The 26,893-nt window shown below is 47.1% G+C and overlaps 1 protein-coding gene and 1 pseudogene across 1 annotated transcript; one reads left to right on the top strand and one right to left on the bottom strand.

Moving 5' to 3' along the window:
- Window positions 1-1,729: 1,729 nt before the first annotated feature.
- Window positions 1,730-2,736, top strand: LOC146422577 (monocarboxylate transporter 7-like; the record flags this gene model as incomplete). Its single annotated transcript, XM_085046172.1, has 2 exons — window positions 1,730-2,159; window positions 2,720-2,736. Coding segments are annotated over 2 exons (447 nt in total), but the record flags the coding sequence as incomplete, so codon positions are not given.
- A 16,398-nt stretch (window positions 2,737-19,134) lies between these two features.
- LOC146422576 (guanine nucleotide-binding protein subunit alpha-13 pseudogene) lies at window positions 19,135-23,921 on the bottom strand (annotated as a pseudogene).
- Window positions 23,922-26,893: the final 2,972 nt, after the last annotated feature.

Here is a 26,893-nt window from a genome sequence, read left to right as displayed (position 1 = left end):
ATTCCAGTGGAAAAGGGAATATGGGATTTATTTGCACAAACAGTGATTTGGCACAGGTGTGTTTGGGATTATATTTATCCGCAGGGTTATCCTTAAGCCAGGCTGCATCAGGAATGTGCTGCCTGCTTAATATCTTTATTTTCCTGTTTGTTTTCTCAGTCATTTCCTAGTTGCTCTAACAGGGAGAGCTGCAATTCCCAGTATTTAATGGTTAAATCCCATGGTGTAATTTCATTATCTTCTCCAGGTGTGTGGAGCATAAAGTTAATGGGATCAAAGCTGTTCTGGGTTAGCCAGGCACAAAAACAAGGAGAAAATTGATCCATAAAGGTGAATTCACTGTGGCTGAACATAAACTGACACAAACAGCCTCTTAATTAGCTACAGGGATAATGAAATAACGTGGGCAGGGAAGCATGAACACACGGGAAAATGGAAACATGAGAGAATCAGGGAATGGTTTGGGTTGGAAAGGACCTTAAATCCCAATAATTCCACCCTCTGCCATGGGCAGTGACAACTTCCACTACTCCAGGCTGCTCCAAGCCCTGCCCAACCTGGCCTTGGACAATTCCAGGGATACTTCCCTTCATTCCATGAAATTTCATTCCATTTCAGGAAATAAAACGAAATGAAACTTGAATTTTCGTTTCATTTTATTTCACTCCATGAAATTTCATTTCATTTCATAAAATTATTTCATTTAATTCCATGGCGCAAAACGAAATTTCCTTTCATTTCATAAAATTATTTCATTTAATTCCATGGCGCAAAACGAAATTTCCTTTCTTTAAATGAAACGTTGAAATTTCCTTCAATTTCATAAAATTTCCTTCATTCAGTTCCATTAAATTTCACTTCATTTCATTCCATGAGATTTCATTTTAAACTTTGTCCCCAACTGTTGATGGAGTCAGGTTTCAAGGATGCTCCATCTACAGCATAAAGTTTAAAATGGGACATCTTCAAAACATCTGCAAGTGCCCAGGAACCATAATTACTTCTGATTTATTTTTGTTTTTACACTCCATTTAAAGGAATCAGCTGTCAATGCCAATCAGTTCCTTGGCTGTAATTCATAAAGGAGCTAATTTAAAAAGCAAAAATATTATGGTTCTGAGTAATTTGAGCCCTTGTGCTCTCGCAGGGCTCTTGGGATGCAGAGACCCCCATTAAATTGTAAATTTAATTGTATTTTTGTTGGGCACTTGTACAAGAAACTCTTCCTGATTGCCAACCCCACTTGTGTCTTGTAGGATCTGAAAATCAAATTTGGCTCTGCACAATTTCAGCTGCTCTGGGTGGATGGTTGGGATTAAGAGCAGAAGTTTGTCTTTCCAAAGGTAATTTAGTTCACAGTTCTGGTGAAGACCCAAGACAGTAAACATCTTCCAAACCATTTTTTCACAGAAAGCCTTTGGACAATAACAAATAAACACCACTTACAATTTTATTTAGTAAGTTCGCCATGGAAATTTATTAAGGATGGAGCCTCAGGTTTCTTCCTCTGAATTATAAAATAAGTTTTACTCTCTTTTGAGTGCTTCAGGAACTCGTATGTGGGATCTGACATGAGAAGGACACAGCACAAGAGCAGAGCAGGGAACCCAAACATCACAGAATAGCCTCAGAGCAGCAGGAAAAAGAAACAAAGTGCAAAAATTGCCCTCTAAAAATCTTTAGGATTTGTAAAGGTTATAAAAAATAGGAATTGGCTATTCTCTTCCAGCACAGGTTTGGCCTGTTTGCAACCCTGGGCTTCTTCGCTCCCTCCCTCTACATCATCCCCCTGAGCCGCAGCCTCGGCATCAGCAAGGACCACTCTGCCTACATCCTGTCAGCCATGGCCATCGCCGAGGTGTTTGGCAGGATTTTTGCAGGCTGGGTTCTCAACAAGAAGCCGATCCGCAAGATCTACATCGAGCTCATCTGTGTCATCCTGCTGGCGGTAGCGTTGGTTGCCTTCCCCTTTGCCTCTGGATTCTGGGGCTTGATGATATGTAGCGTTTATTTTGGGTTCATGCTCGGCACGGTCGCGGGCACACATATTCCCCTCCTGGCTGAAGACGACGTGGTTGGCATCGAGAGGATGTCTTCTGCAGCTGGAGTCTACGTCTTCATTCAAAGCTTAGCTGGGTTGGCTGGACCACCCCTTGCAGGTAAGTAAAACTTGCATTGTAATTTTGTTTTGGAGGTGTTTGACAGCTGTCAGTGATTTTCTCTGTCTGGGAAGTGTTCTGGCAGCACTAATCACAGCACCCTCTAAAAGCCCTGCAACCACTGTTGGGAATCTCCCAGAGCCAGAAGACTGCAATGCAGCTCTGCAGAGTCCCACGGATGAGGCACTGAGGAACCTCAGAGGGAAGGGAAATGCTGCAGTGCTACCCTGATCCTGTTAGAAACCCAAACCTGGCATCACTTCAGGCACCAGCAGAGGCGAATCCCTCTCGCTGTGCCTGTGCCACTGCAGAAAGGTGAAGCCTGGCAGAACAAACAGATGCCTGATGAATCTCAGGCTCAGCATCCCTGCAGTGCCATGGGGCTTCTGACTCGCCTGAAGATGACCCCTCTACCCCAGCACTCAACAGGGTCACTTTTAACGTGGAGTCTGTTTGCCACCGAGTTTTGGCTGCAGATAAAATGCAGATTAAAACCCTACAGCAGGGCAGGGCAGGGAGGGAGGGGCTGTGGCTAACTGCTGTAAATGTTTTTTTTGTAGGTGTCTTAGTGGATACGACAAAAAATACACTAACCTTCTACTCCCCCACCACCCCCCACCCCAAACCCCCACCACACACACACAAACACACACAAAACACCACCACCACCAAACCCAAACAAACAAAAAACAAAAACAAAAACCACACAAAAAAACCCCCCCACAACACCCAACAAACACCCCCACAAACCCACAAAAAAAAAAAAACACACCAACAAAAAACAAACAACCAACAAAAACCCAAAAAAACCACACAAAAAACCCACACAAAAACACACCCCAACAACAAAAAACAACACCACAAACACAACACAACACAAACACCACCCACCACCCACCCCACCACAAACCACCAACAAAACCCAAACAACAAACACAACACCACCAGTAGCCAACTGAATCTTCTTCTGGAGGGACACAGACTCATGTTTTAGCTTGGAGGAGGAGGAGGAGGCTAGGCTAGATAGCTGACAGTTAGAAACCATTGCTAACGATCTTAACTTGAATGTCACAAATGCTGGGAAATCAAAGGCTCCGTGTGTCTTTATGGCCAGTTATTACTGCACATACTTCACAAGATCATTTTTCTTCTCCTGACTGGGATCCTTAGAATTGTTTTCTGTTGATAGTCAGATCTGATGTACTGTTTCTAATTTAACTAGTATTTATTAATTTATTCTGAGATTGTTAAAGGAGGTTAGCTCATATAACTGGAGAGGAAAAATGATCTTCTGCATAACGGAAAGCTGTCTTTACATCAATCTCTTCAATGCCTATCTTATATTGCTTGTGAAATTGTTGGGAAAATTACTCTTACAGCATAAACTGTAGCTGTTTTCAATAGGTAAGTCTTAAGTAACCCAGTTATTTAAAAAGAAAAAAAAAAATTAATTACAGATCCAGCATCTCTTTCCACAGAAAAAGGCTCAGCTGGTGCCCACAGACTTGGCACTGCTGCCAGAACCAACCCACCCCGCAGGGAGGATTTGGCCCAGGATGTCTTAATGTACCCAAAACCTTCTCTCACAGGTGCACAAGGAAATCCCTGCTGCCTGTGGCCCCCCCAGGACCTTCCCTTGTCCCTCTGCTCCTCACCCTGCCAGCCAGGGGGTCCTGGGGTGGCTGGGCTGAGCTGCACCCCTTCCCCAGCTCACCCCGAAGCCAGCAAGGAGCTTCTTTATTTTTTGCTGCTGGCTTCAGTGAGAAATGAAGTGGAGCCTGTGCGTGAAGAGAAGGACAAAAGACCACATTTGAGCTGTTCTTTCAGTCTTAACGGGAGAGATTCCTGCTCATGGTGACACGAGCTTGCTTACCCCACCTATATGCATCTTCTCGCCTCTAGGCAACTCAGGGGGACAAATCAAACAAGTCTGTTCTGGTTTGGGGGAATGAAAAAACTCCCAGACCACCATTTCTGTGTATTTAAGTGGAAGTGGCATCATCCATTAACTGCTATGCTGACCTGTCTGTGTTTTACCAGCCATAGAAATGTGGGACAATCCTTTAAGAAGAAAAGGAAAAAAAGAAAAAAAAAAAAAAAAAAAGAACAACCTCTTTTTGGGAAGGTGCTTGATTTGTTTTTTCTGTCTTAGATGTCCAAAAAAAAAAGGTAAAATAAGAAAAAAAAAAAATGAAGAAAAAAAAAAAAATGAAGAAACAGGCACTCTTGCAACCAAGTGGCTGGAGCAATTCATCCTCACTGCCCGGGACCTGTGGTCTCGTGTCCTTCCTCTGCCTCAGCACTTTATCACGGCCAGCAGAACCTCGCTGTGTTGCACCCAGGACTGGAAGATCCCTTGCAGAGAAACTAAGAGTCGTGTGAATCAGTGATCAATGAACAAATAACCACGTCGCATTACGATGTTCTTTTTTTTTTTTTTATTTATTGTTAATTTATGATACTTCAAGCGTTTTTCTGGTAAATGTTCTGTAGCCTATCCTTGTAAGGTTGTTGAAGTCTTTGTGATTCGAGACCTCACTACAGCACTTTGCTATTACAACTGCTTGGAAGTGGATTTAAGGCCTCCAGGTTTTGCGTGTGTGTGGAAGCTCCCTGTTCTGCAGATTTGCGAGGTTCTACTGTAATTCCGTTCGTTTGGGATTTTTCCTCTTTTTTTTTATTGGCAGTTTCCAATACAGCTCGACTAGCAGGTTTGTCACTGACCTCACAGTCCGTTTCTGTTGCTGTCTGTCGCGGCACGAGCAGGGGAGCGAGTGGCGAGTGTGTGTGTGAGAGGGCACAGCAGAGAGCAGGATTTACTGATTGCTTTGTAACGTTACCCAGTGGACTCTGGAAATACTCTTAAACACTGAGATTTGCAATAAACTTTTCCTTTTTTTTTTTCCCCTCTTTTCTCCTTTTTTTTTTTTTTTTTTTTGGTGGTAATAAACACAAGTGAAGAAACTTTTCCTCCTCTCCCTGCCTGGGCTGCCCCTGGGTTTGCTGTGGGATGTGGAGATGCTTCCCTTCCCCAAGGGCTGTCACAGCCTGGCTGTCACATGCCGCTGGAGTGGCTGTGCTTCCCCTGCAGGTTGGGCAATCCCAGCTCTGAAATGAGCATTCTGGAAGCTGAGGATTAGCGCTGACCTCAAGGGTGCTCTTGTAAACCCTTCCCCGGCAGCCCTGATCAGAGGGAGCCTTTTCTTCTCCCGAGTGGTGCCTGAATTGGTGGCACTTAGCAGTGTCACCCTCGTGTCTTCTTCAGCAGGCACGCAATCATGTCGTTATTTTCTCATCTCTGCATTGCTGAATGCATTCTCCATGCCAGGCTGAGCAACTGGTGTACCAGAAAAATCTACTTGATAAAAAAAAAAAATAAATCAAGAAGCCACTAAATAGCAGAATAGTCGCGCTGAAGAGCAGTTTTCTCTCCCTCAAACCTGATTTCTTGATGCCCTGCTCACCCCACAAACCCTACAAGGAGCAGAGCTGCCACGTCCCAAACATCACTGCCCACATTAGGTTTGCAAATGCTCTGCCTGCTGAAGGAATCATCACCACTGATGTGGATTAAGGACAAGCTGTTTTCATTCAGTCCTCGAGCAGAGGTGAGCAGAGCAGGCTGGAACACAAACACCAAAGTCCAGGGAAGCTAATCTGCCTCCAAATTCGACTCTGGCTCGCTTACAGCAGTGAACAAACAGCATTTGCAACAGTTTCCTCAAAAACAAGCCCCTGAAAACAGGCATTGCAAAGGCTGCACACAGTTCACGTAAATAAAAACACATTTAACTGGAGCATTATCAGATGTCTCCCTGATTTTAGATTTTAAGTGTCGTTTTCCCCACCTGGTTAAAATTAATTGCCTGTGACCTCTGTTATCGTGGTACAAAGGCATGAAAGGCAGAGCAAAACAGGATCAGGAGGTATTTATTCAGTATTTATTGAGTAGCGCTGTACATCTCTAGCACCACGGTAAATAGGAGATGTGGGGCAGGACTGCCTCAGCAATCCTTGGTATTCCTCTCCAAAGGGGTTGTATAAACTCTCCTAGTCAATGAGGCCAGTGCTGGCCAAATGTAAATAGAGGAAATTACACAAGGGCAGCTTGCAAGAGGCTGAAGCCCTCAGAGAGTAGATATCTGTCCTTTTGAAGCAGAAAAGGAGCTGCACTGTGGGGCTGGGCTTGTTGATGCCTTTGAAAAAAAACAAACACAACAACAACATGAAACCAACCAACTAACCAAAAAAAAAAAAGACAAAACCATTTTTCCATTTGAAATTAAAAGGAAAGGGAAGCTCTGGCTCTTTTTCACTTATTTCAATAAGATGACACCAGCTTCTCCAGAGGACAAATGAATCCGTGCGAAGAGCTAAACAGGGTTTGGAAAGAAAGCAAAGTAGGTGCTTACAAAACAGCTTGAATGCTTTAACGTGTCCTCTCACATGTTACTTGTTACCATCTGAGATCATTGTGTTCCAGCTGCCTGTAGTAAACATGACCTGAATTCTCACAGTGATGCAAGCCCAGCAGCAGGCAGCCCTCCGTGCTCCTTCCTCCCCAGAGCTCACCCTAAAGATGCTCCTCAGGCTGGCTGTAGGAGAACCTGGGGGTTTAGGAAAACACCCCTGCAACTTCTGGCTGGGTTTGAAGGCTGAGGGAGAAAGCAGAGCTGCCCAGAGGGGTTGTTTGACACACCATGGCCATGCTGAAAGGCAGGACCCTTCAGGAAGAAATTCAGGATTTCTCCATGGAAAGGATGGGCAGGCAGGGGAAAGGGCTGCCCAGGGAGGTTTGGAGTGTCCAGGGAATGACTGGATGTGTCACTCAGTGCTCTGGGCTGGGGACAAGGTGGGGATCAGTCACAGGTTAAACTTGATCCTGGACACTTTTCCAGCCCTAGTGATCCCATTCTGTGATTCCCAGTGGGCTCTGCACACACACTGGGAAGGCTCCTGGCCATCCCCAGCTGCTGTTGGTCCCCAGAGCAGTGCCAGCCCTGGTGACACCCACAGATCCAGGCTTCCTCCTCTGGGCATCGTGGCAGCAAACCACGGAGTTTTCCCCTCCCCAGCCCCATTCCCATGGACTTTTACTTGCAGGGTTTGCAAATCCACAGCCACACAAAGCTCGCCCTGCAAATTGCACTAAGTCATCTCATAAATCAAACGCAATCCCCTCCTGCTCCTTCCTACTGCACTCGTCGAGCTCCAGTTACAACAATTTGTGGTAAAATATTACTCACCAGCACTTTGGCCTGTGTGAGCAGCTCTGCCTCGGCACAGACAGCCCTTAAATCACAGCTTTGTCACAGAAGCCACAAGCATAACCAAAAGTCTCATTACACGCAGACACTCTGAGGAGAAGGCCAAGGAGACAATAGTTCCCCTCGCTTCCTTTTGTCACAGCTTTCATTAATGTTGTGAATGCTTTTTCTGCTTGATCCACTGCTGGGTGTTTGCCACAGGCAGCCTGGCAGAGGAGCAGCCCAAAGCAGCCCCAGAGATCCCTGGAGCAGTGATGGGGGGTGAGGGCAAAGTGGGGTGCAGAACATCCCCCTGGGGCCTCCCAGCTGCCTCTGTGCTCCACTGATCCACTTTAACCCCACCAGTTTGGGCTTGGGCTATGGCAAGTTAGCAAAATCAGGCATTTGAAGCACTTCTAGCTTTTGCCTTTTGCTGTGATGCAACAGGTATTTCCTTTTCTTTACATGTTGCAAAATGAGACAAACACCCGAAATCCCCAGCAAGGAGCAAAGGCCATTCATGACATTGTACCTGGGGCTGGAGGGTGGCAGGGGACAGGCAGGGGGGCACAGCACTGCTGGGGTGGGGCTTTCCATTCCCACTGCTGCCCATGCATGGCATCAGGGAGATGCTGCTGCCCAAGCTGAGCATCCTCCTTAAATCTAACTGAACACACTCCCAAATCCTGCTGAGCATCCTCCCAGCCACTGTCCTGGGGGTTGAGGGCACAGTCCAGCTCCCCTCACCATGCCCAAACCCCACAGCTGCACCTCCGTGCTGGTGGGAGAGAAGGTTTTCCTCGGTGGGTGTAACTTGGAAATGAATGACCAAATAAAGCAGTGATGGATGAGGACACACAGAAAGGTCCTATTCTGGCACTGTCACTGGAGCCTTTTATCAAACAGCCCTTTGGCCACCCAAACCATTCCCCTGACAGGTCCTTGACCTCTCTTCCCCTGCTGGCAGTGACCATCCTGTGGCTCTGTGTGCTGGTCAGAGCTGACCCTGGCAGCCAGAGCACAGCGGTGACTTGGGGACACTGGGGACACTGTGACACACACAGCCATTGCTGCTCCACAGGCTGCATCCCCAGGCAGGAGCTGGCACAGCAGCTGGGCAGTGCCACCCTGGAGAAGCAGGAGTGAGGGTTGGTGCTCCTCAGAGAGAGCAGAGCAAGGTGCTCTGTACATGGTGACACTGGGATGGATGGGATAATGGGATGGGATGGATGGGATGGGATTAATGGGATGGGATGGGATGGGATGGGATGGGATGGGATGGGATGGGATGGGATGGGATGGGATAGATGGGATGGATCCCTGGGGATGCAGGACAGGATGTACCTCTGCTGCTCCAGCACAGCCTTAGCCAAGCACTGCAGTGCTGGGAAGCTGAAAACAGGGAGCAGCAGCTTGGAGAGGAACCCCAGAAGAGCCAAGTCCTTCCCACCTGCTGCAGCCTCCCTGCCTGCCCTGAAATCACTCCCTTCCCTCGTCCAGCTTCGAGCCCTGAGCTCCCCAGGCTGTACCCAAACTCTCCCTGTGGCAGCACCATCCCCACAGCCCTTATCAGCCCCGGCAGGCACAGCCCTGCCCTGCCCTGCAGCTATCGGGGCACACAGACCCTGCTGGACTGGCCCCACGGTGACACTGGGGACAAACACTTTTTCTGCTCAAACACTGCTCTGCCCACACAGAAACCCCCAAGTGCACCTTCAGCAACGCTCATGGCACTGAGACTCACTGCTCCTGCTCCTGCCCAGGCACTCAGCAATTCCCCATCCAGAAGAAAAATATATTAAATAAACTGTACCTTGGAGAGGCTCTGCAGGCACAAAGGGAATTTCTCTTTTTTCTCTTCCATCCTGCACTGGTGAGGGGCAAAACCTTTCCTAGCTGTGTCCAACATCACAGTCAAAATCCCCCATCAATTTTTGCACTTACAGCAAATCCAGATGCAAAGAGATCACCCAAACTGCTCAACACAAATTCAAATTCAGCTCCTGAAGTGTTTTCATGGGGACACCTCCCAGTCCTCCCCAGAGCCACACGGGCAGCATCACATCTCAGAGGTTTTTATTCAGCTGCTTTTGCACAGCTTTGGGTGAGTCAGGAGTTCCAACCTCAGTGTTTGCCTTCAAGGACGAGGCACTGACCCTGCAGCCTGACCTGCCTGTGGAATTCTTGGTTAAAAACCCCTTCAGCACAGCAGAGAGGCCAAACTGCTCCGTGTGGAAAGTGGAAACTGGACATAAACCATGCATATATGTCAAATTCAAATTTTTCAGCCAAGGGAACAACAGCGATAAATATTAAAACCCATAAGTGATTCTGTTTCAAAGGAGTGATTTTTAAAATGCATATAGATGCACTCTGGTGTGCACTTTTAATGGCAGAATTCACGTGCTTCAGAGGATTTAATTGCTCGCAGTATGTGAGGGCAGGAAGGGAGAACAAAAGCAGATCTGTGAAGCTGAGAGCAAAAATTAGTCCTGAAAATTGTGCTCAGTGGGAACTCTGCCCTGTCAGCCTGATTTGGGGCCCAGGTGGAGGGGAGTCAATTTGTCTGCACAGAGCAGGAAGTGTCCTACCTGGGAGAGGTAAAGAACGGAAACTTACCCAAATCCTGGTTCCAGAAATTACAAACAACATCCTGACACAGGAAATTAAACCTCTCACACAAAGCACCCATTAAAACTGTGAACCCGATTAAAAAAAAAAATTAAAAAAAAAAAAGAAAAGCGAGAGAGAGAAACAGTGTAAATAACCTGCATTAAATTCAAGGCATTTTCTCCTGAACATCATGAAATATCTCAGCTGTAACCAGAGTTGTCTGCTCTCCCTGCTATGGGCAGATTCCTCAGCACACCCCAGACTCGATTTAGGAGAGTTCAAGAGTGATGAAGACAAACATTCCTGGATACAGGAGGCATCAGCACAGACCAAATACTGAGCATCATGTTAGCAACCGCTGTCAGCCAAGAGATACAAACATTAGCTTTCCAGAGAAGAATTTTTAGTGCACTGGTAGTTCCTTGTCAGACAGTAAATTTTAAAATAGTCTATAGTAATTGGCAGAAAGTAACCCTTTAAATACACAAAGTTTTCTGTATTTTTCATACTTCAATCCTGCAGCACCTCAAGGCACTTTAATAACCATTCAGGGTTCTCCTTGAGCACTTGTAGGGGTTTTGGTGAACACATTTGGGTTCCTGCCACTGCTCCACTATCACCCCCGTGCAGTCCTTGATATTAAGGTTTCTAAGCTGCAACACACAAATTGAAAATGAAAGGAAAAAGTTGAAAGATTTTAATCTCAATGCTGAAAGACCTGAGCAAAATCCTTCTGTCTCTCGCCTGCGTTCTGCTTCTTGCCTCTGAAAACAATAGTTAACACTGGTGAGAAGGTTTTGAACCCTGTGAGCAACACAACCCTTCTCATCTTTCCCCAAATACCCTCTGTGACACCTGCTTCTACTTAGCAAAACAAACAAACAGTCACTAGCCACAAGTGTAACTCTCTACCCCTGACATTTCTTTGCGTGTCTCAGACCACAGCTTCCTTTGGAAACCCTGAACTTGTGTGCTTGTGCAGTTTTCATGTCTGCAAGGCCATAGAAAGATGAGAAAAACAAGCAAACACACACAGGCAGGAGCTGTGGTAGCTACAGCAACAGCTGAGACACAAACCAAGGCAGGGGTTGTGAAATTCATCCTGCGAGGGAGTCAGAAAGCAGGGCTGGCTGGTGGGGGTGAAATGCAGGCTCAGGTGGGAGGGGATGGCTCCAAGCAGAGGTGACACCAGCAGGGACCAGCTGACTTCCCCAGGGCTCAGCTGCTCTGGGACAAGTGCACATCCACACAGGCACGGGGCTGCAGGAGAGCAGGGAGGCCAAAAACCTGCCCAGGGCATCCTGCTGGCACCCTGGGCTGCAGGAGGGGTGGGCATGGCGAAGGTGGCAGCTCTGGGATGTGGCAGCTCTGGGATATGGCAGCTCTGGGATGTGGCAGCTCTGGGATGTGGCAGCTCTGGGATGTGCCCCTCACAGCCATGGCCCAGGTCCCTGCTCTGCCATGGGTGCCACCAGCACAGCCCAGCGCTGCAGAAGGAGGAAGGAAAGGCTGGGTGCAGCCTGGGGACAGCCCAGTGCCCTGCCCTGTGCTTTCTGTCACAGCAGAGCCACTGGCAGCCTGGGGCTTGCTGGGCCAGGGCAGGTTAGGGTGGATATCAGGGAAAGGTTCTTCCCCAGAGCTCCAGGAGAGTTTGGACAGCACTGCCGGGGATGCCCAGGGTGGCATTGCTGGGTGTCTGTGCAGGGCTGGGGTTGGACTGGGTGATCCCTTCCCACTCAGGATATTCCATTCTATTATATTCTTATTTCTATTTCTATTTCTATTTCTATTTCTATTTCTATTTCTATTTCTATTTCTATATTTCTATTTCTATTTCTATTTCTATTATTTCTATTTCTATTTAATTTCTATTTTTATTCAACTCCACACCCAGCCTGGGCAGGATGGAGGGACAGCAGTGCCATTCCTACAGGTGGCTTCAGCCCTGCACCGCCTGGCCATGGCGAGGACCAGAGCCATTCCCTGATAAAGAGGAGGATAAAGAGCTGATCCAGAGCCGGCGCTGGGGACACCATGGCCACCTGCGTGTCCTCATGTCCCTCCGCCACTTCACACCCGCCGTGCGGGGCGCGCTGGGCTCTCGCCTGGCGCCACCTGGGGCTAGTCAGAGGCGGCGGGGCAGAGGGGCAGGCAAAGCGGGGCAGGAGGGAGGAAGGTGCCCGTGTGCCCCCAGTGTCCCCTCCGTGTCCCCCCAGTGTCCCCACTGTCCCCCCAATGTCCCATCCCTGTCCCCGCAGCAGCGCCCCGGCTGCGCGGCCCGCGCGCGCCCCCTGCCGGCCCCCCGCGGCGCTGCGGGACAGGGACAGGAGGGACAGGAGGGAGGGGAACGGGAGGGACAAGCGGCATGGGGACAGGAGGGAGGGGAACGGGAGGGACAAGCGGCATGGGGACAGGAGGGAGGGGAACGGGAGGGACAAGCGGCATGGGGACAGGAGGGCTAGAGACACGCGAAATGGGTACAGGAGGGCAGACGGGACGGGGACATGCGGGACAGGGACAAGCATGAGGGGAACACAAGGGATAGGGAGAGGAAGAACAGGGACAGGCGTGAGGGGACATACGGGATAGGGACAGGCGACATTGGGACACACGGGATAGGGACAGGAAGCACAGGGACACGCGGGACAGGGACATGCAGGTTGGGGACACACGGGGCAGCAACACGCAGGACGAGGGCACATGGGGACAGGGACACGCGGGACCGAGACACACGGGATAGGGACAGGATGCACAGGGACACACAGGACGGGGACACGCAGGACAGGGACACACAGGACAGGGACAGGCAGGACAGGGACACACAGGACAGGGACATGCAGGCTGGGCAGATCAGGGCAGGGACAGGCTGGACAGGGACACACACGATGGGGACACGAGCACTGGGCGTGCTGAACTGGTTTGTTCCAGCGTGAATTTACAGCAGGATTGCCATTATTAATTTAAAATGTGTGCATGAGCAAGACGGAGCATATTTTATTAATCCAGCTCGTTTGAAAGCTTTAAGAGACCTGCAGGAAAGCAGCAAGAAGTGAAGAAGAACTTCGGGGTCTTGGTAATTTGAGCATCACCCTTCCTGGAGGAGATTTTGGGTAGAATTTGCAAAAATCGGGGGTGAAAAGCATCGTGAGTGACAATGCACCACAACCACACCCAACATGGAGCTGGAACCCTCCGTGCATTTTTCCTAGGAAATCCTGTAACAAGAGGCATTCTGGGTTTATGGTTTGCACAGGTGTCTCAGGAGCAGCTTTTCCTCAACACACCCAGCAGTTTTTATTAAATCCAAACAAATAAAAGCTCCAATATTTACACTCCTGTGATGCTTTTTGTGCTCAGAAGCTTTTACAAGCACTGGTGAAGTTTGCTGGAAGACAAAGAGGACAGAGGAAGGGTTTAGCCCATGGTCCTAATAGCTGTAAATTAAGGTTCTGTTTTTCCCCCCAATAATTTCATTATTTTCTCCAGCATTTCAAAGAGATTTAAACCAGGAGAAAGAGGGATCCTGGAATTCTCAGGGAGCATTGCTAATGGTGACTGAGACTTGATTTCACACCTCCCCTGCTGGACCCAGAGCTGCTGAGCAAGCACAGCTGCTATATTTAGTGCTCAGACGTTCCTGGAATCCATCCTGAGCTCAGATCATGAACAAGGATCATGGTTCTCCCTCTGCTCCTCCACGATGGTTTGCTCTGAAGCTTCAGACTGAGGCAGGCTTGAAGCAGAACTGGGTGGAGAAAACAATCTTGCCGTGTCAGTCAAGCAATAATACATTCAGTTCTGAAGTATTTTTCATAAATATTGCCTTAGGAGCTCTTCCCAAACAGTCTGGGAGATAAGGATGGGGTGACCTTCACATCCCACAAACAGAAATCCCATCTGACCAGAAGATGGAGGGAAAAATCAGCCTGTGCTAAAGAAAAGTGAGATCTAAAGAGCTATGGAAATGGCAAAATCATGTTGAGTGTTGTTTAGTTTCAGATGTTTTAGTTGTTCCTCTGCTTTTAAGGAACTGTAAATACCTGGGGTTATGTCCCACAGCACTGACAGGAGCTGGAGCTATTTAAAAGCAAAGGTTTGTGAGTGTTAGAAATGTGACCACTGAGATGGGATGGGTGAAATCCTGCCTTGAAACACCCCTCAGAGAGAAGACCTTTCCTGCAAGGGAAGGTCCTGCAGGGGAAGATCCTGCAAGGGAAGGTCCTGCAAGGCTCTCCAGAGCTCTGCTCTGTCACACTCACACCACCCTGCCTGCCCTTCCCAGGCAGCTGGAGCACAAAGCTGTGGGGCAGAGGTGGTTCCACTGCCCTGCAGCATCTGAAAGTCACTTCTGGGGAGTGACTCGCCCCACCCACTGGGACACCTTTTCAGGCTCTCTGCAGGTGCTTTTCTCTCCCTCCTGGTGCCCCTTGGAGGTTCCAGCTCCAGAACATTCCCTGCATGAGGGCAGTGATTCCATCCAAAGGCTCTCCCTGCTCAGAGAATCACCAACCTCCCCCTCTCCAGAGAGCCACGGCAGGCAGAGGATGTGCCAGGCTGTGTTTTCCTCCCCTGCTCCCCTTCCTTTGGCATCACCACAGGCATTTGTCTTGCTGCAAGGAAGAGCCAGGGTAGGGAGACAAGGAGTGGAAAGCTTGGCTCCAGAGGAATGGCTGGAGGGCTGCCAGGGGCTTTCACATCCCATCCCATCCCTGCTGCTGTGCAGAGGGGAAAGCAGCACTGCACCTTGCTAGCCCTGCAGAGAGGAGCTCCCTCTGGCAATTCATTTGAATAAGAAATGTCTAAATGCTCTCCATAAATCAAACCTTCCAGGTCAGGCAATTGGGGCTTTTCTAAAGGGAGAGATCACAGAATCGTGGAATGGTTTGGGTTGGAAGGGACATGAAAGCTCAGCCAGTTCCATCCTCTGGACACCTTCCACTGTCCCAGGTTGCTCCAAGCCCTGTCCAGCCTGGCCTTGGACACTTCTGGGGATCCAGGAGCAGCCACAGCTCCTCTGGGAATTCCATCCCAGCCCTCTCCACCCTTACAAGGAACAATTCCTTCCTAATACCCAATCTAAACCCACTCTCTCTCAGTCTGAAGCCATTCCCCCTTGTCCTGCCATTCCAGCTCCTTGCAGATATTCTTTCTCCATCTTTCTTTCAGGCTCCCTCCAGGGGCTGGCAGACCACAGTAAGGTCCTTGCAGTGGTGCCAATCAGCTGAACCAGGAGACAGCCAGACTCGCTGCTTTTGCACACCCAAAAATGTTCCTTTCCCCCAGTGACATCCCCAAGTAACACCAGAGATGACTCTGCACTGCTTTATTACCGTGCAGCAAAAGCCAACTTTTCACTGGAAACCAGAGGAGAATTTAGGATTTACCACATGCTGGCAAAAAAAAAAGTGTTTAATAACATTTCACCTTGGGTATTGCAGAGGGGAGAGGAGGAGCAGCAGCAAGGTTTCCTGCTGTGGGAGGAGATGCAATGCCATCAGCAGGGAGGGACTGGAGTGGCTTCTGCTGCAGTCTCAGGTTGGTGTCTCTTTCCCAGGCAGCTTGTGGAGCACAGCAGGGGATAAAATGGGAAATATCCCCTTTTCTCCTCAAGTTTTGTAAGTGGGCATGAGAGAGAGAGGGAAGGAGAGTCTGCGAGGCTCATCTGCAAGGAACAAAAGAGGAAGTTTTCTCCCCAGTTCTAGACAATTTTTTAGCAAATGCCAGACCTGATGTAAGAAGGCTGATGCTGCTGAAGCCTTGCTCAACTTGCCCTCTGCAAATCCTGATGTTAATAACGCTTTGAAAATGCTGATTTCACTGAAATTCTTTTGTTTGCTTCCCTTTTCTGGAGGGAGAATGGAGGCTAGAGCTGGAAATAGTCATCAATTCACATCTGCTGCCACCGTTAGACTTTGGATCAATATAAGAGAATCAGCTCACACAGAAAAAATGCAAAATATTCTGCCTAGGCAACCCCAGAAAGATCTGTATCATTGATAGATGTTGGCTTTTCTTCCAATAAAAGCTGCAAACAGCTCCAAGGCACAGACTGGGGGTGTACAGAGGAGCTGAACCTCTCGTGGGGGTGGTGATGCCACCTCCTCTTGGTGGCACTGCCAGCACAGCCGGATGCAGGGAGGGCTGGAGGTGAGTTGTTCCCGGCTGCTGTCATCCCCCAGACATCCCTGACACGGAATATGGGCAGCTTGGAAACAGTCACTCAGCCCTGAACAGAGCAAAGGCTGTCTGGGGGAGTGGGAATGTTAAAATAAACGTTCTTCTCCTTTTTTCCCATTGCCTCTTCCCCTCTGGATCTGGTAAGAGGTGGCTTTTTGCTACGTCAGAGAAGTTGGTTGTGTTCCAGGCTGCAGGCAGCAGCAGAGAGGACAGGACAGCACCTGCAGCCTGGCTGAGAGCCACCCAGGGCTGGCCTGGTGCTGGATAGGACAGAGAATTGACAACAGGCCGGGATTTGGGCTCTAGGATGGACAGAATCCTGGGAAGGGCATCAGCATCTTCCATACAGGCAAGATCCACTGCTGAATACAAGGAAAACTCACTTTGGATACTGCTGGATGCACAGGATCTTGTGCTTCCTCCTGCTCTGCAAGCCCTAAATTAATAAAAACCAGTCTGCACTGATCAGCATCATCTTAGTGGGTCACCACGTTTCCAGCCATCCAGGCAGAGAAATGGGATTTATTCACGTCCTGGATCTGCTGACAAACATGTTCCTGCCTTACCCTGCAGGGCTTCAGAGCCCTCCCTGCCCGAGGAGCAGCCAGCACAACCTGCTGCTCACAGCCTGGGAGGGCTCAGCCTTTAAATATTAACTGCAGGGAGCTGCAGGCAGCGTGGCAGAGCTCGGCGGGCAGCAGGCTGCCCCTAATCCAGGTTTGTCACATCGAGTGCTCAGCAATTCATCAAACCCTCGGCTCCCTGCTGCACGCAGGGGAGCACTGCTCTCCCCTCTCACTGCACATCTCCTTTGGGATGTTTGGATTCCTTATCTCCGAGTCATCTGCTGCCTGTTTGCTGAACCCGGGCTAAGGGTTGGCTCTGCCACGCTGGATTTCACAGCCTGCAGCAGGAGCTTCTCCTAGCAGTGACAGTGAGCAAGAGCCCCAGAGCCCACAGGAATGCTGTTGGTGGAAGCTGTGCTCCTGCAGGAACCCGTGTCTGACCATTCACCTGCATAAAACCTCCAGGAAGAAAGCAGAGGAAGGAAATCAAACAGCATGTGAAGTTAGGCACAAATAAAACGCTGCTGCAGAGCCTTGTGGGACTCAGTCCATCTGGATCCTTATCAATTGAATCAAGCAATTCCCATTTCACATGCACTGCACACATCTCAGCTGGTGTGGAGAGCACAAGTGCTCAGTGTTATCAGTGCAGGGGCAGCAGTCCATCCCTGCCATCACCTGTGGTGGGTTGGAGGCAAACCCAGCACACTCCTGTCCCATCTCCAGGCAGATTCCCCACGGGATTTGCTCTCCTGGGGCAAAGCTTCCTCAGCACTTCACCCTCAGCTCTGCACAGCTCCGTGGTCAGCTCTGCTCCCCACAAGGAGTGGCACCAAGGTGGCTCCAAAGGCACTCTTGCTGCTGGCAGGGCAGCCAGGGACACTCGGGCACAGCCCCAGTGTTTTCAATCCCTCCTGGCAGTTATGGTGCAATCACCGAGTTAGCTGAACAGGAAGGAAGAGGCTTGAACACCCAACCTGCATTCAGCACTGCAATGAGGTGCTTCGGTAAATCGAAAGTGTTGCAAATGTGGGGAAACTTCACTTACTCCCGTAAATCCTGGAACGTTTTCTTCCCCCTTCTGCTCATCCCATCACTTCAGCCCCCAGCACATCAGTGTGGTGAGGTGATCAGAGCCCAGGAGTTGCTGCTGGATTGTCCAACGCCACAAATCAATTTCTAAGGGGAAATTTTATGTTATTAATTATTTCACAGAATAATTGTAGAATCATGGAATGGTTTGGGTCAGAAGGGACCTTAAAACTCATCCAGTTCCAACCCCCTGCCATGGGCAGTGACATCTTCCACTGTCCCAGGCTGCTCAGGGCTTTAGTCCACGAGAGATTCACCAGAAGCCCAGGTGAAAGTGATGCAACTCCATTTGCAATATTAGGATTAAACAACCCAATAGACACGACCAGTTTAGCTGAGATCTAGATGGGTTTAGTTTTACTCCTCGGGTGGCATACCAGGAAATGGGATGCAAAAAAACCCCACAACCTGAAAAAGGTTTTGAAAAAAACTTCCAAGTCAGAGGAAATCCTAGTGTTCAGCTGTGACTGTTGCAGAGTGAAGTGGTCAAGATTCCTCAGAAGCAGCTCTCCCAGGACAGGCAGGGCCTGGAATCCAAACCACATGGAGCTGAGTTCAGTTCCAGGGCATCTGGCAGGTTTGGAACTCATTTCAGGGAGCAGAGGTGCTCCTGAGAGCATCCAGGCTCCACCTCACCCTCAGCAACATCCTCACTGGGAATTCCTGCAGTTCCTCTACTCCCCTTAGCACGACCAGCACTAATGCTGAGCTCTAACTCTGTGAACAGATGACCTGGGCTGAGTATTTCCAGGGATTTAGTGTCCACAGCATGCCAGCCAAATCCAAAGGCTCTTGTGGAAAATGAACCATCTCAGGCCTATAAAAACGGATGAGAAATCAATGCTCTATTGCAAAATTCTGCTTCATACTGCAGCCAGTGAGCCACTTCTCCAGGAGGTATCGGCTGGCTTAGTCAAAGAGCTAAAAAAAAAAAATAAAATCAACTCTGCCATACCAAGATCCATAATTCATAGAGGTTTGTCGCAGAACACACCCAAGTGCCATCAATATTTTAAATATTGAGCACAATATTAAAAAAACTGGCTGTCAAGTGCAAGTCAGCAATTTGCTGGTGCCTCCCTGCCGGGGACAAAGCCATCAGGCCGAGCAGAACCTGGAGGAGCCTTCTGAGCAGAGTTTGTGTGACTCTGTTACATATTTTACTTGAAACACAAGATGTGTTTGCAGCAGCAAACCAGCTGGGCTTTGCCAACCAACTAAAAGTCAGCTGGCTGCCTCTGCTCGTTATTAAACAGAAAAAATGATTTCATCACACCAACATGAGGCTGTATATGTTTATTTATCGTCAGTAATTTTTGTACACAAGGCAAATATTAATAGCTGAAAGGCAACACCTTTGGAGAGTATGTACAGAGCAATGTACAAGCAAGTGTAAGAGGTTTGAAACTATGAATCAATTAAACCGTTTTATAAAAAGGAAGTGATGCTTTTTCTTCTAAGACCTCCCTTAGAAATAATTTATTGCCAATCTTAAACTAAAGCAAGGAGAGAAAAAAAAAATTTACAATAAAAAGTAGTCCCTGGAAAGTTTATAAAAAGTTAAACATATAAAATTGTAAGCCACAAACATTTATACAAAGCTAATACAAATCTTGGTTTTGTTAAAGATCTATGAGGTTGTTATAAAATATATTTTTACATAAAGGCTTCACGTAAGGTAAGCTCTCACTGCTACTGAAAGCGCAGGAAAGCGGTTTTAAATAGTCTGCAATTCAACTTATTTTCAAGTACAACGCAAAGAAATTGCAAAATGGCACTGTATTGCAATGCTGTGTAATTAAAAACTATGTTAATGGTACCATCAGAGAGACAAGACCTGTAAAGTGAACTGGTGAACGATTCGGCAAGAGACTTCCCAGGGGTGTGGAACAGGAATGGTGCTGGGAAAACCTCCTGGAAGAGGAATTACCAAAACTACTCACAAAAGAGCCCCAGAAACAGCCTTTGAGAGCAACTGGACTTTTTTTTTTAAAGAGCAGTTATTCTAGAAGAAAGCTGAAGTTTCACACAAACTGATGGCTTATGCTCCCACATACAATATATAAAGGAAAAAGAGTAAAAATTGCAAAGCCCTGATGAACAGCCACAGTTTTTAGGTATCAATCATCTCAGCTGAACACTCTGCAGCAGGGAACAGTTGCTAAAACACTGATTTCACCTTCAAGTACAGCTTGTACAGGACAGTGGTTTATCTCCATACAGTCAGTGATCTTTTGAACACAGCTCACTCCAGCAAAGAGTACTAAGAAATTTTGGGAAACCTGATTTTCTGGAAAACTTCACTTTCTACCTGCTTTCCCACCTTCACTAAGAATACATCCCAACCTTGTACCACAGACTGGTTTCCATGAGGAAGCTTCACTCTCATCAGCAAACTGTAATTCTGGTTGCTTCAGGATAAAAGTCAGTCTGTTCAGAGCATCACCCCTTCAGCTCTTGTACCAAATTTATGTCCTGCTATAAACAAATGTTATTTAGAAACAAATCTAGAAGGAAATACAACAGTCCAAGGTATGCTCCATTCAGGGAGCTCATGAAGAGTGAGCCTGAAGATGGACAGGGGTGTTGATTTGGGGTTTTTGGCTGTAGGATAACACAGGAACCATGTAAACAGGAACATCCAGGTGCTTTGCCTCACCCCTCTCAAGAACTGGGAGTGGGAAACCCGAGTGATTTGACTCATTTCATGAACACAATTCATTTCTGCCTGAGATTCATATAGTGCTTTATCCAGCAGGGCCTACAAGTGACTCAGCAGTGGGGTCCCCCTTGCTCTCTTACAGGCCCTGGGGGTCACAGGGAGAGTGATCTGAAAGGATTAAAACCAGGGATTGTTGTGGTGGTTCTGGGCAGAAGCTGCTGACTATTTTCCCCACTTTAGCTAAGGTCAGAAGTGCCCAGTGCCTTGGTGATCCTGGCTACATCCTTAGACTGACATCAGTTTTAAGGATCTTCAGTAAATTAACAGGTTCCATTGATAAAAAATTCATCAACATTTCACATAAATTAGTTTAGACAAATCCCTGGTACTCACCCTATCATCCACTGCCAGTCCTTAGTCTTTTCTGCAATATCTGGTCTGACACCCTCCAAACACCTACTGCAGACCTCTCCAAATTAACTGTTTTAATCAGAGATAAGTCTTGTTCAGACAACTGTCAGCAAAGGAAAAAAACAACCCAACTCCTCCTCTTGTTGACAGCCAAGGGCATGGATTTGTTTTCTGCTTTCCAAGACTGGACTTGGAACATTTACAGCCCAGCCACACCAACCAGAATACTCTGAAGAGGGAAAAGAACTTCTGCGCCCATCACAGTGGTGTTGTCTAGTCCTTAAAAGAGCCTCACCAGTCTCTGCTTCAGCCTCCTTCTTGAATTGCTCACATATGACCCAGACACACCAAATCACAAATAATCCATGTCCAGTGGAGGCAAAATCTACATTAAATATCCCCATCCACAATTCTATTATCCCTCCTGACATCAGTGCTGCATCCAGACTTTCAGATTATGTTCAGATTCTGCACTGTGACTTCTCCCAAGCTCTTTTCAGAATTCTTTCCTCCCCAAACAGTGCCTGATGGCCAGAATCGCAGACTAACCTATCATTCACTGGATGATATAAAAAAATAGAGGTCTTTCAAAGCACCTAACTAAATAAAAATACACTGTTCTCCCCTTCTACTGCCAGGAGAACAAGGTACAGAGATGTTAACACAACTTACAATCACAGTAAGTAAAGGCTAAGTTCAGGAGACAGGCAGCTTTCCTATGTCCTAGCAGGGCCACTGCTTCCAGCAGTGACACCACCACGTCACCCCCTGCTCGTGGGATGTGAATAAAAGTGTATTGAAGGATTGGCCACCAGCATGATCCACAGGACTTGGCCAATTCCAGGGGCAAAGTGGCAGCTGAATTGCCCACATGACACTACAGCCTGGGGGAAACGTGGTAGGGACACTAATTTTTGTATCACAATCTCACTCTCTTTTCGCAGTGTGCTGTGGGGTACATGAGGATTGTTTCATTTTCTTTATTTTTTATTATCATCACCACTTTTTTTTTTTAATCACATGGAAACACTAACAACTCCCCGTAAGAAAAATAAACAAAACTGCAATAGAACTTTGGGTAAAACAGTCACAAGCAGCACTCTGGGAGATGCTGTGCAACATATTTGGCTCAAGTACACTTAGGATTGCTTAGACCCAACTGGAAAGTCGCAGAAAGAAGCTCATCAGCTGAAGCACATTCTGCTGGGAAACATTATTTTTTTCTTTTTAAACATTCATCTGCACGGTGTCAGCTACACAAGGCCTCTGCTGGGAATTCATAAGGCCACTGAAAATGCCAGAGGAGGACAGAACACAAGGAGGCACTTAGGTTTGCAAGTCCTTCTCTCCATCACCGAAGGCTCCTGACTCAGAGGAGGCAGCCGGGAAGGAGGCAGGGAGTTCAAATAAACCAGTGCTAAGTTAAAGCGCTTCAGGAACAGGTGAGCCACAGCTAACATCTGCTAGCCACAGCTAACACCTGCGTAGAGAAGGTAAGAAACACAAGCTGGGCTTGTTGCCCCCTTCCCACATCAGAATGCCAAAGGATTGATCAGAGTGCTCTGTGCTTTGCCATGGCTCCAGGATGTGCAGACACCCTGGAATGGATCTGTGTACTGTGCCAACCACTAACCCCTCCTCACTGCACTCAGCACTTCCTGATAGATATGTCTGAAACTCCCAATTTGAAGTATTTTTAAAGAATCTCCTATTCCGACCCAACCCCATGATTTATACTCAAACAGGAAGTACGGTACAGCCAGGAAGCTGCGCTTCAAAGAGATGATTCCAGCAAGGGATTTGTTGGGATTTCTAACCAAAAATAGACCTGAGAAATCATAAGTCAGCTATGGTATCACAGTCTTCACAATGAAGTTAGATGTGAAAAGTTTCTCCCCCCCCATCCCACCTTAAATTACTGCCACAGTCTAATAATTGCAATGATTTCACTGAAGTGTGGACTTGGAATTCTGGATTTTCTAGGATAATACACATGTTTGTAAAAGGTCAAATTTACCACTTTACAGGTAACTTAGACATAGGTCTGCTATAAAATTACAACTTGAGTCAACTTGAAGCTACACTGGAAGAGATTAAGCCTGAATTTCTGCAGAAATTGGCAATAATGTGTTCAGCAGCAGCTTTTAGCCACATATCAAGAAGTCTGACAGGATCTGGATTTCTCTACTCCTGCTGTAAACTTCTAGTTAAAAAAAAAAACCAACACACAAGAGTTACTGAAATAAAGTCTCTGCACATCACTGTAACATCAGCTGCTTGAGGTTGTCGTGCAGGATGGTATCCTTAACATCACGGAAAACTAGCCGGATGTTCTCTGTGTTAATAGCAGTGGTGAAGTGGTGGTACAGGGGCTTCTGCTGCTGGTCCCGGCGTTTCGTGCGAAAACAATCCACCAGGAATTTCTGCACATCTGTTAAGCAGTGGGGATCCCCTTCAAACTCTGGGAAATAGTCTTTGATGCTGACTTTCTGCACTTTCTCCTCGAGCAAGTCCGTCTTGTTTAAGAAGAGAATGATGGAGACGTTGCTGAACACCCGGTTGTTGACTATTGTTTCAAAAATGTTCAGGGACTCCGTCAGGCGGTTTGTCTGCCGGTCCTCCATGAGCACTTGGTCGAATTCACTGGAGGACACGAGGAACAGTATGGATGTGACACTGTCGAAGCACTCGAACCATCGCTTCCGCTCCGACCGCTGGCCGCCCACATCGACCATCTTGAAAGGGACATTTTTGATTTCAAAGTCGTACTCGTGAATGCCTTTGGTCGGCCTTCGTGCCAGCAGGATGTCTTGCTGGGAGGGAAGGTAATCCTACAAACACAAGGAGAGTTTGCTGGTTAGGATGTGATCATGGGTATGGGCACAGCTGAGCCATGTGGAGAGAGCAGCTTGCAGGGGAATAGAAGTTTTTTCAATAAAAACACATGGATGTGGATTCCGTAATACATGCTAACTCTTTGGGAAAGAGCTTGAGTCCAAAGCAGGAAACACACCCAATACTTAATTCAGAACATGTACCCCAAAGAACCAAAGCTTTCCCTGCGCCACATGACAAAGATTCATAACCAACCTGGAAGGTGAACCAGCAATTCCTCATGCCAGTTTCCCTCATTCAGGATCACTTTATGCTTCCTTCATTCTCTTCCCACAACACTGCTGCCAACACTGCAGTGCAGCAAATGGGTTCTAAAACAGTTTAGTTTCTCAAGCCAGCAACTATGGGATATCCCATTCCAGCTGTGGGCTCTCCCTTCCTCCCATGCTCTCCTGCAAACTGCACGACTGCTTCCAGAAACAACCCAGCTGCTCCACTAAATAACTTTAAAGCAATCAATTATGCCTGAAAACTAAAACCTAAGCAATTTCCTGTGTTTGTGCCATGCATCTTTGCATCCTGTTGTATCAGTCCACACCAGTGAGCTCATACTGCCTGACTTTGTACAAAATTAACTGTGCAATGAGTAGAACAGAAGAAAGTGAGAGCTGAGGACAGAAGTGCCTTCCCAGCTTGGGGGCACAGACAGCTCTATGCTGAAGTTCTCCAGCCCACCTTTCCCCAGAATTTAAGAAGCATTCAAGAGACTATTTTTTCTGATTGTTACATGAACACCATCAATGGATGCTGATGCTACAGAAGAGGAATTCTTGTTAGTCAGCTTTTGACAGTATGAAATTCAACACTCAAGATTGGGGATTTCTTCATATCTAGAATTACACTTTTGTCTGTGGTCCAAGTCTCTGCTATCTGCAAAGTGTATCTCTACCACACAGCTCTCTGTGCTGGACTTCAAAACCTTGTTGTTCACTTGTTATGGAAACTCTTCCTCACATTTTTCCAGCACTTCTCACAACTTCAGAGAGCATGATTTAGATTTTGGAATTTCAGTCTCTTCTTAAGAACTGAATGATCTATGATCTTCCTTTGACAGTGCCAGTTCCCACACTTGGAGCTTTTATAAAGCTCTGTAAGTGTTATTATTGGTCCAGAAAGTCTGATTCAACCAGTCAGCTGGGTGGGGGAACAAGCACACAGCTCCACGGCTATTTCAGTACTTGCATCCCAAGTTTAAGGAAGCTGAGCAAGTGCAAGCCACAAAAATAAAATTTAAAAGTCATGAACTGAATGTAACATTCCAAAAACTCAAGGATCACTTTGCTTTACCATGCAAGCTCTAAAGTGAAACTAGAGAGAGAGAGCTTTGTCTGAACTCCGAGTTCCTTTTCCCGAGCTGCCCATGACTAAGGCACTGATTTTTATCATGGCACAAATTACAAAGCAGCTCTGAAGCACAGCCTCCCCACCCTGCAGCCTTTGCTGCAGTACATCCAAACCTCACACCACCAAAATCTGGAGGAGAGAACTGCTAAAGCAGCACCAAGTTCTCTCCAACCTGAGCAAAAGAGGTGCTGCCACCCGCTTGTCAGATCAACTGAGTAACTTATAAGAGTGATAACACTTTTTCCTTTATTAAATTTATCTCAAGTATTTTCTACCAAAATTATAGAGAGGAAAACAATCAGCAAAACCAGTGCAGTGACTATACCAAATGTCACTGGGCACATGTGAAGGGATTTTAAGCAAAGTTGACTGTCAACACTTAGGCAAGAGTGTCACAGGTTCAACACTTATTCCACCTTGCAAATGGGAATGGACATTCTTTTACTTTTCAGGAAGTTAGTCTCAAGCTCTCAGAACAAAACCAAAAGGTCTTAGGAGAGCTCAGGAGTGACTGAAAATATTAGATTACGTAAATAAATAAAAGCAATTAATATACTAGCTAAAGCCATATGTACCTTCAATATTGAAACAAGGGCACAAAGCAAACTCTCCTGGGAGTTGGCCTGTAATGTTTATTCAGTTAAGCTTTCAAGAACAAGGAGCTTATCTGTAGAATTCCTGACAAATGCCCTCTCAAGTACTATTACTCATTGAAAATTCCTTCCACACTTGCAGCCACAAAGAGAATCCTTTCAAGTGCTTTCAACTTCTACAGGCACAGAAGATCTACCATGGAACCAGATATCTATAGGGTCCCTTCCAACCCAAACCAATCCATGTTTTATCCTCAATATTGGCTACTCTATGGGCTCTGTGAGTTCAGTGCTGCTATCCAGCCACCATCTGGCTACAGGAAACCAAACACAACAACTCCCAGGAAATCTCCCAGGAAATGTAGGTTATCTTTTGAAGGACAATTGTGTTTTATACCTCATGTCCGGATCCTCGGAATAAAAGCAGTGTGCCACTTTCTCAGTGCTGATCCCACCCTCCATACCTGAAGACTGCAGCATCAGGTGAGTATTTTCCTTGGATGGCATTGAGTATTATTTTCCAAGTTCTTTCAGTGTTTTGCCGTTGTCAGTAAGTGTTTTTCTCTCAAGAATCCTCAAATTGAGGATCAGTAGATTTGGAACATGTACTTTCTTCCTGATTTTCCTATCTCATTTCCTCAAAGCCACTGCAGTCTGCTTCTTTTAAAGGAGTTCTTTTGGTTATCAGTAGCTCTTTTGGCTATCACAGCACTGTTTGCCTAGTTAAAATTACAATTTAAGGCATGACTAAGATCCAATCACAAGATGGGAAGCCAAGTCTCTCTGTGAGGTATTTTGGATACATACAGTCTGCACTGGCAGTTGAAATAGCAACACACAGTTGCAAGGAATCCAGGAGATCCCACACATGTCTGCCTGTCAGATACTCTCATTTTGCTGATCTGATTAAATCTGAACATTAAGTTCTTTTCCCTCAGTGCTGTTATCAGCTCCCTTTTGGCAAGAGGCACATGAATTGCAGATCTATGTGTTTATAAGCAATTTAGCTGCAAGTCAGCCCAGCTGCATCAGATAAGAACAGTCAAATACTTATATTTACAATTTGGGGAAACAGCCATTAGACAACCTTGCATATAGATAAGAATAAATCAGAAGAATCTATCAAATCTTTCAC

The sequence above is a fragment of the Lichenostomus cassidix genome, unplaced genomic scaffold, assembly GCF_008360975.1.
Source record: "Lichenostomus cassidix isolate B80296 unplaced genomic scaffold, HeHo_3.0 HiC_scaffold_573, whole genome shotgun sequence".
NCBI classification, from domain to species: domain Eukaryota; kingdom Metazoa; phylum Chordata; class Aves; order Passeriformes; family Meliphagidae; genus Lichenostomus; species Lichenostomus cassidix.
This window is presented reverse-complemented; position numbering and strand designations above follow the sequence as displayed.